The 20,109-nt window shown below is 34.4% G+C and overlaps 1 protein-coding gene across 7 annotated transcripts in view; it reads right to left on the bottom strand.

The window, feature by feature from the left end:
* Window positions 1–1,431: 1,431 nt before the first annotated feature.
* LOC126878798 (ankyrin-2) overlaps window positions 1,432–20,109 on the bottom strand; it is a 113,700-nt gene continuing 95,022 nt past the window's right edge. For 2 of the 7 annotated variants that reach the window (XM_050641695.1, XM_050641693.1), the window contains exon 12: window positions 1,432–13,531. In XM_050641695.1, the coding sequence (XP_050497652.1) occupies window positions 13,319–13,531 (213 nt within the window). In that variant the 3' untranslated portion in view covers window positions 1,432–13,318. The remainder of the gene's footprint in view (window positions 13,532–20,109) is intronic. The other 5 variants (XR_007695787.1, XR_007695786.1, XR_007695785.1 and 2 more) reach the window with 5 other exon arrangements.

The following is a 20,109-nucleotide window of genomic DNA, read 5'->3' as shown; positions in this document are numbered from 1 at the left end:
ATGATCGCTTTCACAGTCTGCGCCAGGATATGTTTTACAGTTGATGGACGACGACTTCCATCTTAATCTTATTAGGATGTAGTCTATTTGATTCCTTGTTCGTCCATCTGGGCTGCGCCATGTGAATAATCTCCGTGGATGATGTTGATATAACGTGTTTGTAATTGTAAGATGTTGTTCTACACAGAACTCCACTAGACGGTCGCCATTCTCATTTCTCTGTCCCAGTCCATTTTTGCCCAGCACTCCTTCAATATTTTCATTAGATGACCCCACTTTAACGTTAAAATCTCCTAAAATTATGACGAGTTCACGATTCGGAATAGCGCGAACAGTTTCTTCTAGACGGCCATAGAACCTGTTGATGTCTTCTTCTTGTGCAGCTGTTGTAGGAGCGTATACCTGGACAAGGTGTAGGATATTGGTGGATATTCTCATTTTAAGGGATATTATCCTGTCATCAATAGTATTATATCCAATTACGCAGTCGTTAAGTTTAGAGGGTACAATTATTGCGACTCCATTTGTACTTTTGTTATCTGGGCCTGAAAAATAGACGACGTTGCCAGCAGTTGTTTTAAAATGCCCTTTTCCTCTCCAGTGAGTTTCTGAGAGTCCCAGTACCGAAAGATTGTGGTCTGCCATTTCTTTTTCAATTATGTGTAACTTTCCAGGGTTTTGGATCAGTCCCTGGACGTTCCATGTACCAATTCGCTGACATTTTCTTAAATTAAATGAAAATTTGGATTCAGTCGCACAATTTCTGCCAGGTGCCTGGTCCCTCACACCTTGGCAGCCGGTAGCAAATTTCACACCATCCGACCCGGAACCGAGATGGCGCCGAGCGTGAGTCGAGTCGCTACACATTCCATCTTCACTTACCAAAATTGACATCGTTATGAGAAGAAATTCTCTTGGGAAAATAGTGCAGTGGTTTCCCTTTGCCTTCTGCACCGCTGTATATGTGCCGTTTCTGTGGCTATCGTTCTCGCCGCATGGTCAGTTTTGTAACAGCCAGCTGCCACTGTCCAACCTATCACCATGTCTGGCTACCCTCACTTAGTTTAGCCTGCAGACCAATGCAGTTGCCCAAGTTAATCTATGGCCCATTCTTTACCAAACACCCTGTATATTTAAATTTAATAGTTCTTTGGTGGTGATTCCGGTAGTCTCCTTCGTGTTGGCCCTCCTCCTTCTTCTCTCCAGCACTCTAAACCGAGGTGGGTCTTCGCTAACTTAACATTCTGCCTTCACTTACAACGGTTCATCATTAGTTCTTTATCATTATTGAGACATTATCATAGTCTTTCAATAGCAAAAGCTATCTTGCTACCCTTGGGAAGGGTATGTCTTGTGGTTCTCTTATATGCTTAGATTATGATCGCGATGTCAATTAACATGCACATTATAAGGTAAAAAATAAAGTGAAAATAACTTTTTAATAAATATTTTTATTTAAATATGGTTACCAATTCGCCATAACAGTAATCACAATATAATAACGTAATATAAACTATACATTTTTATAATTACATAATGATACTTTTCAGTATTTTTCTAGAGAAATATTCAACAAAGCTTTTTACTCATTAAAGTTTAATTTGTTTGAATTTTCTTTTATAAAATGCAAATACTTTCTGATATATATTTTGACACCGAGGTAATAATTTTTGTTGACAGTATTATATGCTACACTACCTAGGCGACATCCAATAACCTGTTACACTATCACTGACTACAAATGATGAAAGATATCTTACGTTTCATGATCAAATATACTACAGAGAGACTCTTAATCATTATCAATTGAGTTCTGGAAAGAAGAACATTAAAAAATATCTTTCAATCACACAAATATCGTCCAAATTACATACTGAACTAAGCGAGTCTATTCCATCTTAAATCACATTACAAAGCATATAGAGACTAGGAAATCTCGAGGAACTTATACATCTATTTCTAAAACAAAAATTTGTTACAGGCTAAAAAAGCTGGAAAGGAAATTAGCTTATACTAAGTTATGAGCTGATCATTATCATCAATCAGCCAATCGCGTCCACTGCTGGACGTAGACCTCCCTCAGTTCTTTCTGTTCTACACTGGGCCGCTTATAGCCAGTTTCCCGCTACTCTAGTATAGTCGGTAGCACTGGCGGATCCAGCATCATTTTGAGAGGGGGGGCCGATCGCCCCATCGCCCTCCCCCGGATCCGCCACTGGTCGGTAGTCGTCCTCGGCTTCTTTTATAGTTTCTGGGCCTCCATTCCATGAATAGTCTTATCCACCGTCCGTCTTGTGTTCTAGCTAAATGCCCTGCCTAGTTCCACTTAAGCGTCGTGATTGTTTCGATGACGTCTTGAACGAGCTTTGCTCTTGAACGGTCTTTTTGTAGTGTCTGTTAAATATGTTTGTACGTGAAAGACACGCTGGTTATAGAACTTTCGCTTTAGACACATGGGAATTGAACTTTTTAGAATATGGTTTAGTATGTCAAATTCTGCCCATGTCAGACCTATTCGCCTTTGTATTTCATGTGTTTGACTGTTTCTGCTTATTTTGATCTCGTATCCCAGATATTTGTGTCTATTTGTGGTATGGAATTATTGTTACTAGTTTTATTTCCACTCATTACGAGATTTGTCATAAGTTTAGTTTTCTCACAAGTTTATTTTTAATCCTGCTCTTTCAGACAGAGTTTTAAGCGAATGTATCATAGAAACGGTGTCTTGTAAGTTGCCTGCAATTAATACAATGTCTGTCATCTGCAAAGCTCAGATGATTTAGATTTGTTTCATCTATATTGATGCCCATAACATGTGTTCTTAAATATTGATTCTAGAGCTGCCGGTAATATGACCCGTATGCGCGCCAATGGAGAATATAAAATTCTTTATTGCATGCCAAAAAATGTGCAATAACTATCTCTTAAAACCTACCAAATTTCATTTGCATATCTCAACCGGTTTTAGAGCAATAAATAAATCGTCAGTTTGTAAGAAAAAAATCAACATCTCGTATCTCAGAAAAGAAGCACTTGCGGACATGTTTATAAAGCAAACGGTCATTATTTTTTCATGCAGAATTACACCTTCAAGTTTTTCGCACTGAGTTAGAAACTCCCTGTATTGATGAAGAACATGGCTAGTTGTTAAAGTATGTAACTTTTTTATTATCCAACATAAGCAAATGAATCAAAAAACAGAATGTTAAGAAAACCTAAGGCTATAGTTGGGTTTTCATTTCAGTATTTTATAAATGCTAGAATATTCCACAGGGTGTGGTGAACTTTAAGAAAAAACACAGATTAATTGGTACACCCGGTATACAATGGCAATTTACCTGTCTAGCAACAATATTATTACAGCGATATTGTTAAAGAATAAGGCTATAACATATTATAAAAGTCACTTAAATCGGACAACAGGTTTAGGAAATTCGAGACATCAAAAATGACCCATTTTGTGGGGTGCCCGTTTTCTCTGACGCATAGTGTACAATGGATTATCTGAGAGTTGTAGTATACCAAGGGTTTCGAAGGAAAGGATTTCATCAAAATCATCAACAAAAATTATTTACTCTATTACAATGTTTTTATTTTTTCTATAAAATTCTATCTTTCGTGGCTACGACTTGTGGTACTTACACCATCGTAATGCTAACATTATTGAAATACTAATTCGTACCTTCACTATCGCCCCAGTTAGCCCAACTTATAAACAAGCAAGCAAGGACTTATATTCTGCAAATCTGCCACCACAACATGCAAAAGATATTTATGTATATTTATTTATTTTCTAAATTATTAATATCTCTAGAAAAACACAAGAAGGTACCTATCTACATTCACTGGTAAGGTATTCCTCAGATCAAGTAAAAAGATTTTAAAACATTTGAGATTCATTTCGAGATTAATTAATTATTTAAATACATTAAAAGCGGCCTTGCTTAAACTGAATATCGACAAACTAAATGCAATACAACTTGCCTCGGTTGTTTACTTAAATGTAAGATTCTAATCCATAACACTACTGTATTTAATAATATTTCTCCACAGTTGTATTTAGCCCTATTCTGTAACTTTTAACAAATCGAATAGAAATGACCATGTCGAATCGTAATTACCCGAAATTGGAATGTTTGATATTTCGCGTCATTTTCGTGTTTTCATTAGCATCCTGTAACTCACATCGTAATCAGTGTACATCGAAAACGCCAAATTCTATTTGACGCGGTCAGAAGGTGGTGGCAACCTCGCACTGAAAAGTGAAATTAGTGTTCTGTGACAAGTTCTGTGACCTGTTTGTTACTGGATCCAAATCCAAAGAATACTCCATCCAACGGATGGAGTATTATTTGCTGGTTCTAAACTTGAAATATGACACCGTTGCCATATTCTCAATTTTTTCATACTATCACATTACATAAAGTTGCATTAAAAAAATAGTTTTGAAACACCAAAAAAGAAAAGTTTTGAAAAGTAAATAGTAAAATATCAGTTTCAATACTGGATACAAAAGGCTTAAAAGGGGATAAATGGTTTTAAATCAAAGTTAATTAAAATTGTTATAAAAAAGAATATAAACTGATAAATAAAAAAGATAAATGAAGATAAGTTTTATAAATGTTTTTAAATCAAAGATGATTTAAATTGTTGTTATTAATTAATTATTATTCAGATTTAGCCATACGGCCCACACTCCCTTTAAGGGGAAATTCACTCATCCCAGATACCTAGGGTATTAAAAGCATTGAGCTCTGGTGGGATTCTTTCCGTGTTAGCGAGCCCTAGGTGACTTGGTACGCCGGAGTATCTCCCAAAAATTTTTGTACGCATATGGACGTCGAGAGCAGCACAGCTTTCTGCAAAGTCTTGAAAAGATGTTCATTTAGACCCAGCTTGTTAATGTTTTCGATGAGGCTCTTCGGAATGACTCCAGTAGTAGAAAGAATAATGAGTATTGTCTGGGTACTTTCCATTCTCCATTGTCTCCTTATTTGTATTTCAAGATCTCTATACTTGGCGATCTTTTCGTTGTGCTTAACACGCAGATTATTGTTGTTAGGTATCGCCACCTCTATTAATGTTGTTTGCCTAGTAAGTTTATTAACTAGTATGAGATCCGGTGTATTGTGTGCCAATGTTTGGTCTGTGAGCACAGTGAGTACAGTAAAGCTTGTAGTCGTCGTTTTCAAGCATTCTATCAGGAACGTATTGATGATAAGGGAGGTGGTTGATTTGGAGAAGTCCAATTATTATTAATTAATTAATTAAAATCGACATTAATATGCAATCTTAAGATTGATTCCAGCTAAAATAATTGTTAAACAACTTTTCCCAAAAATGGCCTTTTTTCTATAATTTGTTCAGACTATAAGCGTTGATTGATAAATATACATCTATACTGGTATATATTTATCAACTAACGCTATAAGTATATCTTTATATTTTAAATGTTCTTCTACAATCTTATTCTTGCACATTATACCATTGATTGAAATTGTACAAGAAATTTCACAAAAAAAGTATGGCAACACTGTGACGGGCATACACAAAATAATATATTCAGATGCCAAATATAAATAAATTAAGGTTAGGTTAAATGCATACGCGTACATGTCTAAATTAAATATAGAATTATCTAAATAAATCACACCGCAGACTAAAAAATTAAGCAGCTACAAAAAGGTATAAACACTGTAAATAATAATTATAAATAAGAAGTAACAAATTATTTTTAGTAGATATAAAATATAAACATCAAAATAAAATAAAATGCGAAAAATTCCGATATCGAAAACTCATTTCGACAGAGTAAATGCTGTCGAAGACCTTTCTATTCAATATTCCGATTGTAGAGATTCCAAAATGGTTATGGAATACCGATTTGGACTATTTCTATTCGACTTAGCCACTTTTATACGATTTTCCTTACTTCTATCATCGAAATGAGTTACAGAATAGACATGATTGTATAGCCAGATTTATTTAAGATTTAGCCAAATATTGGGGTTTAAATCATTATATCAACCCCTCGTTCCCGTATATATTCTCTAAAATTCAGTATTATATGCTAGCAAACGCTTTTAGGAATGATTTGGTATTACAAGTTAGAGTGGAAAAGAAACTTACTCTCCTTTTGAGTTATCTGCTATGGAGTTCACCTGAAATTTAATATTGCAATTTAGTCATCGACATGGCTGGATTTTTGTAAAATCTATAATAACCTGTATTTAAACGATTGTCTAATTAATTTAAAACTGATCTCAGGAAACACCAGATTCGAAAACAATTTAAATAAACGCCATAACTATGACGATAATCCTAAGCTTAAAGTTTGCATTTAGTTGTTAATTTGATTGCAGTTTTCCAAAATAGTTTTTTTATAAAGGTAAATATAATTTAATTTAAAATAGGTCATAGTATAATATGCCAAGATAATAAATGTCAAGAAGCGATGAATGGTCATTATTTAGGGGAAAGTAGTATCTATCTAACACGGATCATAAACTCAAATCCCAACTTCGTATTTCACTCTAAATCTATTTTTTATTAAAGAATAATAATAATAGTCTCCCTTTTATACCGATAACGCGGCTTTGCGATTATAGCAGGGTAGTCTGCTATTTCGAGAGCCTACGGTATCCAAGAAAGATAACAGTGTCAGTGCTACGCTTTAACCGCCTATTATTACCCCTGATTATACACCCCAAGGTATAGTTGCCTACAAGTTACTGCAGAAGCTTAGCTTAAGCTTATTACAAAGTCATTTGTCTTTGAGTGGTGTCTTTAAGTCTCCAGAACAGCTAGAAAGTAATAAATGTTAATTTATTGTACGTTTAATTATTATACCTGCTGTTCAGTACTCACTTTACTTTTTTGAGTCTGGATCCGACTATAGTTTTTCTGTCCAGTATCGGGCTACATCTACACCCATTATATTTGCGAGCCATAAATCATCGAGGGTGCACTGTGATGGGTAAAGTCTGCATACTCTCAGGTGCTCCACATTCTATATTTCTCCACATTCACAAAGTTCCTCGTTATCTGAATGTGTGCTATTCAGTATGTTTACCTCTCGAAACTTAACGACACCACTAAAATACAACTGGATTTGTAATAAGATTAACATAAGATTTTGCTGCAATAATTTGTTGGCAACTATACTACTTTTATTCAGGCTGAGTCAACCTGGGGTCTGTAAATATTTCCTGTTCTAGAATCCTCTGCTCTCTCGATTCCATTCGAAATATTCTCCATTGCCATTAGAAATTTAAGATTTATAAATTAAATTATTGTTAAACATAAAGTAACCAATCTATAACAACTGTGCATTCCAGTCCACAAACACATCTCTTCTTTTTCTTCTTAAATCAGGTGAGACTTATTAGTCTCTGTAACTTGGTCGTAAGATACCTCAATTTTCCTCAAACTCTAATAAGTTCTGTAGCCTCAACAAAGGCCAACAGTTTTCATATTGGTAGTTTTAGGATCTCTTCTGGTCTCAAACCTCAGTTGACCAGTGAATTCTTGCCTTACATCACTTAGCACACTACAATGGCATATGTATGGCAGCCTCTTCTCCCATTTCGTACTTTCTGCACCATGGTTCATTCACCCTACCTAGATTGAATAGGTGGTTTCTTAAACGGCAATGTCCAATCACCATTTCAGTGACCGTTTTGATGTGTCGTTTATTAAGGTTCATCAGTGTTCGAGAATTTTTTTATCAATATTCTTGAGATTTTTTTTTAGTCTGGATTTGCCCTTGAGTGGCTCCCCATTTCTTTTGATGATTCCTTATCAGCCATTTCTGAACCTCGCTTTTCGTAGAATCTTCAGCAGTGATACCACAGAAAGGTTCTGGATCTTTAAAATTTTCTCTCGAGCAAACACATCTCATCGGTTATTCTTGGTTTGCTTGTTTTTATTCCCCATTCCTCTCTAAAATGCAAGGTCTTGTTTATTTGTCTAGCTAGACTGATGTAGATCAACTGAAAACATTAATTCAGGCAATGTGTAGTAGTTTTCTTTCCATATCTGTTTTACTGCAATGATCAACAGTCTACCCTTTCCTTTACGCTTTTGAAGAAGAGATGGCAAGAATTATTTCCAGAGATGGCGAAGCATTAGCAATTACGCTGTAATGAATCATTCTAAATTGGCAGGAATCAAGCCCTTATGTCAACTTATTAAATATTAGTATGACTCTATACCCTGTTTTTAAACCAGGAGGAGTAAACTCACAAGACAGCATCACACACAGTAATGTTTGGTTGATCATGTCGGTCTTGACGGTAATCCATAAATATTATATTATACTAACATGTTGCTAAAAATTTGTAAAAACAACCGCTTTTTATACAGGGTGTCCCCGAAAATAGTGAGTTCCTTAAAGGTATAGGTAGAAGGCACCACGTAGAGCAAAAAAGTCTTATAACATTTTTTTCTAAATGCAACTGTTTGGCTAAAAAACCAAAATACATTTTGGTATGCAAATTGAAATCTGACAACTATGTATACAAAAATCTAAACATAGACAATCACAATTCAAAAATAGTTGCAGAATTTTAGCCATAAGTATTTACATTAAACCCTGTCTTCATCCTAAACAAACAAATTCTTGTTTTATTGGATTTTCAAACATGGGGTGGTACAATTATTTTGTAGGTGTACCTGTCTAACCTACATATTTGTGGTGTCAATAAACTAAATCACAAACAGTTCTTGTACAGTGATGCCAAATTAGTTAATTTTATGAAAATAAAAGTTTGCTTATATGGCGAACAATGTAATTTTTTTTGGAAACGGTTAACTTTAGAAGAAAATGTTAAAGGACTTTTTTGTTCTACATTGTGTATTATATCCATACCTTAAAGGAACGCACTATTTTCGGGGACACCCTGTATAAATGTAGACTAAAAATCTAAAAATTAAGGGAATAACGCAAAAAACACAAAAAACCGCAGATATAATTTATGCAATTAACCTATCAATTTCAAATGCTATTAGTGTCAAAATTTGATAAATGTCAATAGTGTCAAAAGTTGATGGTGTAAACTTGCCTGCGGTTGGACCAATTACAATTTGACGGCGCAGTAAATTTGAATTACTCCTCCTAGTTTAAAAACGAGGTATAGACGCTGATTTTCTCTTAATAGCTAATGAATATAAATACATATTGAATGATTAGAAGGAACAATAATTTTTAATCGTCTAAAAACTTATAGTGCAAACTTTTCTGCTTAGAATATTTTTCAATTTCGTATTCCCTAAAAAAGTTGTTTATAAAACAGTCCATGTTTGTACGGTAACGTACTAATATCAATATTTTTTATTCGATTATATTTATTTTGATACTTTAATATTTAACAATAATTTCTTTAGAAACAAACATTTAGACACTTACATATGGGTCACTCGGTTATGAAAATTCTAACATAAAATAGAAAATTTTTTGAGTTATTAAGGAATTTGTGTCATGTCTATCAGACGGAGATGGTTAGGCCGATATGATGTTTTTAAGGTGTTACTGTACATAAGACACACTCGAATATACAAAAAAGCAACTAATGGATTCGGCACTGTTTGGTTTCACGAACAGAAGAACGCTTTTAGCTAAATGTACTGATTCAGAGACAATGTGGGGAGATGAATGTATTTATTGATTACAGAAAAGTTTTTGAATATGTATTGTGTCAAAAATGAAACGAAACTGAGCAACAAGATTCAAATAAAGACATCGGAAAAGTCTAGGTATATTTTTAAAAAGAGATGTAATTTATCTTTAATTATTTTGGATAAAGAGTAATCGATTTGTAGGGATTAATAGTATTTAATAAACAACAAAAATTGTTGAAATGTCAAAAATAACGAAAAGTACAAATAAAAAAAATTGGTCATCACAAAATATGCTTGAAATAAAAACAAAAACAAAATTAATACAAAGTATGGCATCCACCCTGATTTATTACGACTCTACATCTGTCGTTCATAGACAAAATGCGATTGTCGATATCCCGTTGACGTACGTTTACCAATTCTTCTATCAGACGCTCTCGGAAACGAAACGGCGTGTATATGTTACCCATATGTAAAGTAATTTTTCGCTGAAGCATGTCCTATACATGGTTGGTGGGATTCAGGTCGGGGGATTGTGCTGGCCAACGCAACACATCGATACCGTCCGTCGTTTGTAAGCCAGTCTGTCACTGCGCGTGCGACATGTGGACGAGCATTATCATGCATAAGGTGGAAGTTTTGACCAAAGAATACACACCCAACACAGGTTGGTTGGGGTATTCTTTGTTTTGACCAACCGCAGTAGCAAACGGACGAGCGATAGGTTATAGAATGATGTCGAGGTACTACTGAGCTGTGAGGATGCGGTCTGGAAAAACGAGGTACGTTCTTCCACCGATTATTATTCCACTCCATACCATTACTGTTCTACCTCTGTATGTCTAAACGGTAAGACCCCATTTTAACAGTCCCCGTTTCAGCGGTTCTCGATTGCACCGACCCTTTTCAGCAGTCCCCGGTTCAGCGGTACCCATTTCAGCAGTCCCCGTTTCGGCGGTTCTCGATTCCACCGACCCGTTTCAGCAGCGCCGGCGTTTGGTTCTGCAGCATGCCGTTTGAAAGGCATCGTTCAGGAAAATGAGTAAAAACAGGACCCTCGTGGGGACAGTAGTTTTAACAATAAAAAATGAATTTTATAAAATAAACAATAAATTGTCACAAAATCACCCTATTGCTTTGCAATTGCATAAAAAGTAGGGTAATATAGTAAATAATTTTCAAAATATTTTTTAAATTAATTCATGCAATAGTTTTTGTAAAATTGTAAAGGTTTATCCTAGAGGCTAAATATTTATAACATTATTCTACATAAACCAATTTACTTAGGATGATTCTGCGGGTACCTATCAAAAGAGGGAGAGCGGGTTTATCAAATCAATTTGTTAGAAGTAAAAAAATATTTTTTCTACTAGCATGCGGAAAATCACATTTTCCGCACCAAAAAAACAGTGAGTAAAATCCATTTTTTTTACAACCACTACTCAAAAAGAGCTTTTTCTACGCCCCATTTTTAAAGTTCCTAATATTACACCGGTTTGTTGCACTTAAAACGGCTGTTTGACAAAATGCAAAAAGGCATTAAAAAAAATGCCACAGCGTTAACTTTATTTCACGGTTTCCATATGTGAACACAATTATTGATTAATCCAGTTAGTCCACACCATACCGAAAATAAATTGTCAAGTCACCTTTGACTTTGACAGCATATGAACTACACATGTTTTTACGTGTGTAAGTGACTTACAAAATAATAATAATTGTAAAATTCAATAACTTTTATAATAAATGTAATCAATTTACTTTTCAGGGATTTTCCATTATTTTAAAGGGTCCTTACTTTTTATTATTTCACTGCATATACAATCCATAAATTAGATTATAAAATGTAGATTCTTATATAAAATCTGTTCAATTTTCACCTATTAATATTTGTAAACAATTGAAATATGATTTATTAAAAAACAAATGTTAACTTGATTTCTACTGGTCATGTAAAACTATTTTTTTCTTTTTTAATGTGTATTTTTTATTATATATTTATCTTAATAATATACTTTATTTAATAAAATTTACAGAATTCTTACGAAATAATTGTAAAATTCAATCATTAAAAAAAATGTAATCAATTGATTTTTCCATGATTTTCCATCATTTTAAAGGGTCACAACTTTTTATTATTTCACTGCATAGGCAGTTCATAAACTGGATCATAAAATGTAGATTCTCATATACAATCTGTTCAATTTTCAGCTCTTAGTTTGTATGAACAACGGAAATATGATTTATTAAAAAATAAATGCTAACTTCATTTCTGTTTGTCATATAAAATTATTTTTTCTTTTTTTATATGCATTTTTTCATCAGCTTTTCACTGAGCCTACATGCAAGCACGGAACACAAAAAATATCTAAGTTATTCTAATTGTTTATAAGCTAAAAAGTCAGGCCTTTTTCAAACAGTTTTTTTAATAACAATTTCAATAAAATGTTAAAAATTTTTTAATACGTCTTCAAATTAAAGTCTCAAATAATCGACTGCGATCTGCTAAATATCTCACAGAGTCACTGTAGGGCAAGAACAGTTGTATAAACAATTGCTCTCTGGGCTAAACAAATTGAATAACTTATAAACTATTTGGTCTATCTGGTTGAAATTTAGCACACTTAAATAACTCATTAATTGACATAATTTAAAGTCATTAAATTTTACGTCATTGCGCAAAAAAGTAAAGTTATTAATATTTATAATTTACTGGAAAAATGAGGGTTTTTTGCAATTATCTCGATCAATTGTTTATATATTACAATATGCTTACTACCAAATTAAAGAACTTTTTAAGATCTACATTTATTTGAAAAATTTTTCTCTAAAATGTACAAGAAACGTTTTATAGTCAAAAAACTGCTTTTTTCATTCTTTACAATTGTTAAAAAAAAAGCAAAATCAGCTGTACGTCTTCATGGAATTATCATCAGTTATCCCTCATCTACCGTTTAAAACTTTGAAAACCCTGTAGAACATTTTTACGTGAAATCGATGATTTTTTTCCCTATTAACTGGGGTATATACCAGATACTTAGATATTACCTGTATATTTTCAAACAAGAATAGGTTAAAATAATATCCTACAATAAAACTAATTACTTATCATTATCATATTATTATTTTCTTATTGAGACCGCTCTATTGGGGACCGCTTTTATGGGGACCGCTGAATCGGGCACCGCTGAATCGGGGTACCGCTGAAACGGGGACCGCTGTATTGAGACCGCTCAATCGGGGAACGCGATTATGGGGACCGCTGAATAGGGGTGAAACCGTCTAAACGTCCTGTAATACCGTGTAGAGTATCACTCTTAAATTGGATTAGTGAAAATTTAATGACAAAGTAGTAGTATGTGAAATGACCAGGCACCACTAATACATTCATATTATGGTTTAGTAGGAACTAAAATAAGCAAAGAAAAACGATTAAATTAAAAAGAAATAATAACTTATGCTTTTCTTAGTTCCTTTTGCTTCATTGGCGTGTAAAATATCTGGGTATTAATGTTATAACTAAGTAAACAACTTTCTTAAAGAATAAAATATTGCCAAATATCAACAGGTATCTGTCAAAATCTCTATATACTCAACGCGATTTTTAAGTTATACGCTTCTATATACAAGATTGTGATAGAATTATAAGATATATTTCTTACGTCCTCATTCTCTCTCCGTCTCTCTACCTTCTTAACAGTTACATTTGAAAATTCAACAAATAATCTTTCAGCTGATTGGGCAAATCTAGTTTGTTGATGAAAAGTCCTGGCCGGCGTCCTAAGCAATTATGGATTTTGACTCGACAAATCTGTTTGAGAGTTCGTGGTCGTTTGTAAAGGTCTCTGATGATGGCAGTTAGCGGTTCAGTTGTTTTTCCGGGAACTAAACTCAATTGCTGAGTGTATAAGATCTTAAAAAAAGATTATTTTGTTTAGTGTGAGTTATGTACATTTTTTGAAATTAAATATACATTCAAAAAGGTTCTGAATCTATTTTCTGGTGGCATGTCATAAGTTAATACATATTCCATGTGGTGAGACCGCTCCCGTCTGAAAAAATTTCTGATTCGGTTTCTTTGTGGATTCCTATTCAAAAATGTCCCCTTTAAACAAATCTCAAGGGTGTCGGGCGGAATTTTTGGGCAGAACTTGTTTAAACAATTTTTTTAAACAAATACAAAAGATCACCTTTTTTTGACCCGAAAAATATTTTTTTTTGGGTTTTTGGGTCATTCTAAACAAGAAAGGTATCTTGTGATTTTTTTTTCAAAAATTGATAGTTTTCAAGTTATAGACAATTTAAAATCTGAAAAATACGAAAATACGCATTTTCAAGGCTTAAAAACTCATATTTAAATTAATATTTTTGAGGTTGCCAAGTATTTAAATTGTAGCCAACATTCGTTTTCAAGATTCTGTAGACTGATCGGGTCTAACTTCAATTTACACCGTTGTTATTTAATTATTAATTATGCGTGTCCATCTGATTTTTTTGCCGGTGCGGCACGCACTATTTCCAAAAATCTCCTATTTTCCTCCGAAAAATATATTTTTTAGATTTTTTGGACATTCTAAATAAAATAGGTTTCGTGTTATTTTTCCCAAAAGTTAATAGTTTTAAAGTTATAAGCGATTTAAAATCCGAAAATGCGTATTTTCCCATTTTTCGAATTTTAAATCGGTTAGAACTTCTTTTTTGAAAAATATCAAAAAATATATTTTATGTAGAATGTCCCAAAGAATCTAAAAAATATAAGTTTTAGCAGGAAAATGGGAGATTTTTGAAGTACAGCGCGCCGCACCGACAAAAAAATCGGATCTCATAATAATTAACAATTAAAGTTAGACCGCACTAAATTAAGGTTAGACCGAATATATCTTTATAATCTTGAAAATTAATGTTTAAACTACAATTTAAGTACTTGGTAACCTCTAAAATATTAATTTAAATTTGAGTTTTTAAGCTTTGAAAATGTGTATTTTTGCATTTTTCAGATTTTAAATCGCCTATAACTCGAAAACTATCAATTTTTGAGAAAAATCACCTTTCAATCAATCAAAATTCAAAATCAATTCAATCAAAAAGATACCTTTCTTATTTAGAACGACCCAAAAAACCTAAAAAAATATTTTTCGGGTCAAAAAAAGGTAATTTTTTGTATTTGTTTAAAAAAATTGTTTAAACAAAAATTTCTACCCAAAAATTCCGCCCGGTACCCTTCAGATTTGTTTAAAGGAGACATTTTTGAATAGGAATCCGCAAAGAAACCGAATCAGAATTTTTTTCAGACAGGAGCGGTCTCTCCACATGGACTAACACATAATATTTAAATGTATATTATTTAATCAAAAAATATATTAAACTTTTGAACTAAATTAATGCAATACTTTATTAAATTGACTAAAGTATATTTGTTTGCAATTGGCACCTCATTACAAATGCAAATCTTCAAATAAAGGTTAAGGGTTATCGTCAAGGGCATAAGCCATTGCCGTACGAATGTAGTTAAAACCAATGTTTTTTTAATTACGAGTTATACATTAATTTGTTTAGTTACAAATACGCTATGCGGCAAAATAAACAGTACATACTGAAATGCGTATGCGTCAAATTTTTATGTGTAATGTGCCCAAACGTGGTGAGTGGTTTCCGAACGTCATTATAACGTATGTGAATATCATGTTAATGTTAGGTACTTCAGGATGGTTCTCAGTTTTGCAGAAAAATTTTTTACCGTGGAGTACTATTTTCGGTCATACGGAAAAGGTCGCGAAAATGATCCAAGTTTAAAATCAGTTTCGGATGCATTTAGGCTTAATAAGCATATAACACGGCTTCTTGGATTCTAACGCCCCGATGTAATCGTCGGGTATCTCCCTCACAGTGACCGTGTTACTATTTGGTGTGCTGTATCCGCACATGACATATTGGGCCCGTATTTCATTGAAGCAAACGGTGGAACGACATTAACTGTTAATCAGGAGTGCTACATAGAACGGATTATCACGCCATTTCTACATGATCTTCATCGATTTTGTCGTGTCAGGAACCTACCACTTAATCAACAATGGTTTCAGTAGGACGGGGCAACCTGTCATATGATCAGGGAGTCTCTTCGAATGCTGCGCAATGATTTTGGGGATCGCCTTAATTTGCGTGGCAGTGATTCTCCATACCCGTAGCACTCACCAGACCTAACGTCACCTGATGCTTACATATGATGAATGGTGAAGGAGGATGTTTTTCGTTCCGATTCAGCGTCTGACATTCCTGAATTGCAGACTAACATTTAAGATTTTTTCGTGCCATTCAAAAGCTACACGTATCTACAATAAATGCGAGGAATACCTGGATGACACACAGTTTGGTTTCCGTAACGGGTTTGGAACGAGAGAGGCATTGTTTGGAATGAACGTACTTGCTCAAAGATGTCGAGATATATCTGTAGACATATACTGTTGTTTTATTGACTTCCAAAAGGCATTTGATCCTGTTAAGCACTCTATATTGATCGAAGCTCTAAAAGACATAGGCTTAGGACGGCAGAGATGTTCGAATAATTGCAAATTTATATTGGAATCAAACAGCATCAGTTTTAGTAGATGGTGTGGAATCACAGGCTCTTAATACTAAAAGAGGAGTGCGGCAGGGATGCGTCTTGTCACCACTGCTTTTCAACGTTTACACCGAAAGAATTTTCAGAAAAGCTCTTTCTGAAAAACAAGAAGGAATACTTGTGAACGGTGAAGTCATCAATAATTTGCGATATGCTGACGATACAGTACTCCTAGCTTCTAGTCAAGAAGATCTGCAAACACTACTTGATAGTGTCGTTGAGAGTTGTAGGGAGGCAAGTCTGGATCTGAACATATGGAAAACCAAAATACTCGTAATAAGTAAACAGCAGCATATAAAACCGTCTATATATGTAAATAATACCAAACTTGAGCAAGTTGATAAAATCGTTTACCTTGGACAGCAACTAAATTGTAACGCAGAAAGTCACGGCGAAATTAGATCTAGGATAGAGCAGGCTAGAGCCGCTTTTAGAAGGATGTCCAAGGTGTTATGGTATACAAGGTATACTTCGCTGCTACGTCGAGTCCTGGGCTGTGAATAAAATCGATCTAAATCGCCTTGAGGCTTTCGAAATGTGGTGCTATAGAAGAATTTTAAAAGTTTCCTGGGTGGAGAAGATTCCAAACTCCACAATACTAGAACGTCTCAGCAAGACTACTGAGATCATAAAAAGCATCAAGCAGAGAAAGCTGGAGTACTTCGGACATGTAATGAGAGGTCCCAAATATAGGTTGCTACAAAATATTATGCAAGGAAAAATAGCAGGCAAACGCAGTCCAGGACGAAGAAGAACCTCATGTTTGAAGAACTTGCGAGATTGGTATGGTGTTGATACAAGCATGCTATTTAGGGTGGCAGTGAATAAAATTAACATAGCTATGATGATAACCAACGTTCTGAAAGGACATGGTACATGAAGAAGAATTCAAAAGCTTGAACTCCATAAAATTAGAAACTCTTAACACTAATAATAATAATAAAATAGAAAGCACGAATTTTGTAAAAGTTGTATCCTAGGCAGATAATTACCTGTATTTTATTTCCGCTTTTTAATGTTTTCACAAAGCAACTTCTCTCTTTTAATAGTGGTACATCGAATTTTTAGATTTATTAGGCATATCTATAGCCGTGTTCGCGCTGCATGCCCCGAGTATGCCCAGAGGGAGAACGCCTGCGCATTACAAAATTGGACGTTCAATAAGGTCGAATATTGCCCTCCGAAAACGTAGTGCGCAGGCGTTCTCCCTCTGGGCATACTCGGGGCATGCAGCGCGAACACGGCTTATACTATTTCATTCGTAGAATACTTATTCTCATTAGGGGATAATCCTTTATTAATGACTTGTGACGAATTTGACAAATCATCTTTGGGCTACCTGCCTACCTGCCGACCGAGTAAGGGAACGTTGTGACGAATTTGATACAGTCCATGTTATCACTTAGAAATTCAGTCCATGCGTTAGAATACCCTCATCGTTTTAATTTTTTGCTGCAAAACTTAAAATCGGTGCGTATTCTCTGAGATAAAAAACTATTGTGTTACATGTTCCTAATTCCCTTTTTCATCGATAACTTTTAACAAAGGTTAATAATGTAGTGACTATGAGCTTCGGTATGAGTGAAAGAACCATTCACAGATTATTAAGTGAAAGAAAACAATGAAACATTACTAAGCCAAAAAGACATAAAGCAAACAAATAATGGAAATTGATGACTTTTAGACACCTGGCTAAACGAAAATCATACCGTTTCAAAAGTACGGGTAGATAAAATTATTACAAGGCAAGCCTTTCTAGAAGGATATTCTACTAATTTAAATGCTTTCAAAGGAAATGGTCGAAGATTAATAATTCATGAAAAAAAGTGGATATAATTGACTGGCTTCAACGCAAAACAATACCGTACGATCGTACTATGCTTAAAACGGAATTATTACGAATTGCAAGGAAACACAATAGTACTCTTACGAAATGGCAAAAACAAAAGGAATAACGGTATTATGTTTGCCACCTTATCATTGTCAACAAAATAAAATATAGTTAATATTACCTCAAGTAAAAGGTGAAGTGGCAACACAAAATGAATTATAATTGAAGGATGTCAAACAACTTTTATTAAATTCCATAAAAAACGTAGCGAAAGATATCTAGACCAATGCTGTAAACCACGTAAAAAAAGAGGAAGAAAGATGGACTGAATGGGTGGACTGTGATAATAACATTGAAGAACTTTGTCAATATATAATCATTCCAATCAGACATGACAACGAATATGACACAGAAGGAGATGAGGAGATGGAAATCCATAATTTATACGTAAATCAGTAAGTTTTTAATTTATTCACATTGCTGAGATGTTACATATCAATACGATGTATCCGCTATAACAATAATTTTATTTAACTTATAAATCTGTCCCTTTTTGATTCTCCAACACTGGCCCATGATTTCTATACCTGATATACCGGATTTATACTCAGCCCTGTTCGACAGGGAATTGGACAGGGAAGTGGGCAGCGTGAATGTGTAAATAGCTCACTCGCGCTGCTCCTCGTCATGCTACTGCCATTGCACCTACATACCCAAAAAGTCGGTTCTAGTGACGGAAGTCAATGGAGAGAAGTCAAAGACGGCTTCGCCGCCGGCAAAGCGGCAAGTGAGTAAGGGAGCAAGACATATTGTTGTCACATTCCTTTCTTGTGAGTCGTTCGGTAATGAGTTGTCGGGACATTGGTGAGGAACTGATGTAAACACCTCACTCACGTTGATATTATATTTCGGGCAATATTTCCGTCAACGGCAGCGGCAGTGGCAAAGGCTGAGTATAAATCCGGCATTAGGTATATAATCCATGGGTTTGTATTGTTATTTATAAATAACACTCTTTACGGAAACAATACTATTTGAAAAACAATATCTGAAATTACATTTTAACAGAAGATGGTATTATTTCAAGTGATTTCAGTTTGACCACTTTTCCTGCTGTTTACATGGTAGGGGAGCAAAGTATGCTACATGTGCAGTCACTTAGCGCTTTGGGGCCCTATTGGGTTGTGAAGAGGAGGTCCTAAAACCAAAAAAAGTTAAGTAAAGTTTTCCATTTTAGTGGGCGCTTGCCATTTTTTAATTTAATTTTCCATTTCCAACAATCGTTTTTTCCGATTATAATGCCACCTATCCATAATTCGAAAAAATGTTTCGAATAAAAGTTACTTATTTTTACGTAAGGAATCCAAATCTGCAATAAAAAATGAGGGCTCCTATTTAAGATTTTAAAGTAACCCCCCACCCCACATCCATGGGGGGTCGTGTTTGGTGCCATTCGATAGATTTTTCAACAATATTGAATAAGTGTATTTTACAGTTTTTCGATCTGATTTTCATTTCGCGAAATATCGCGGGATTCGTATTTAAAGTATTAAATTTACCCCCCACCCCTCTCCGTGGGAAGTCGTGTTTGGTATCATTCGATAGATTTTTAAAAAATATTGGGCACATATTTTTTAGTTTTTCGATCTGTCATTAATTTCGCGAAATATTCGCTTTTTTCTTGTGAAACTTTGGAACTCACCCATTTCCTTACGCCCGCCGCGCCCGGCTGAAATCGTCAGATTTTTGAAATATACACTCTTTTGCATGTTCTTAACTTACCTTATCTTAATCTGACAATTTCGAGTTTTTTTAAGGATAGATTTTTTTTCGGGCCCCCTTAACAAACTCCCCTATGTTAAGAGCCAATATATGATAGAGGTACATCTGCAGGGTACAGTGGCGTGCGGTGACATTTTCGGAAGAGGAAGCGATTCAATAAGGGTTTAACAAATATTTTCTTACGAGGGTCGAGATCAAAACATATACCTACTTAATAGGTGTATACCTAATGTATTACCTGTTCTACTTATATCGACTA

Source organism: Diabrotica virgifera, chromosome 1 (genome assembly GCF_917563875.1).
Source record: "Diabrotica virgifera virgifera chromosome 1, PGI_DIABVI_V3a".
Classification (NCBI taxonomy): Eukaryota; Metazoa; Arthropoda; class Insecta; order Coleoptera; family Chrysomelidae; genus Diabrotica; species Diabrotica virgifera.
This window is presented reverse-complemented; position numbering and strand designations above follow the sequence as displayed.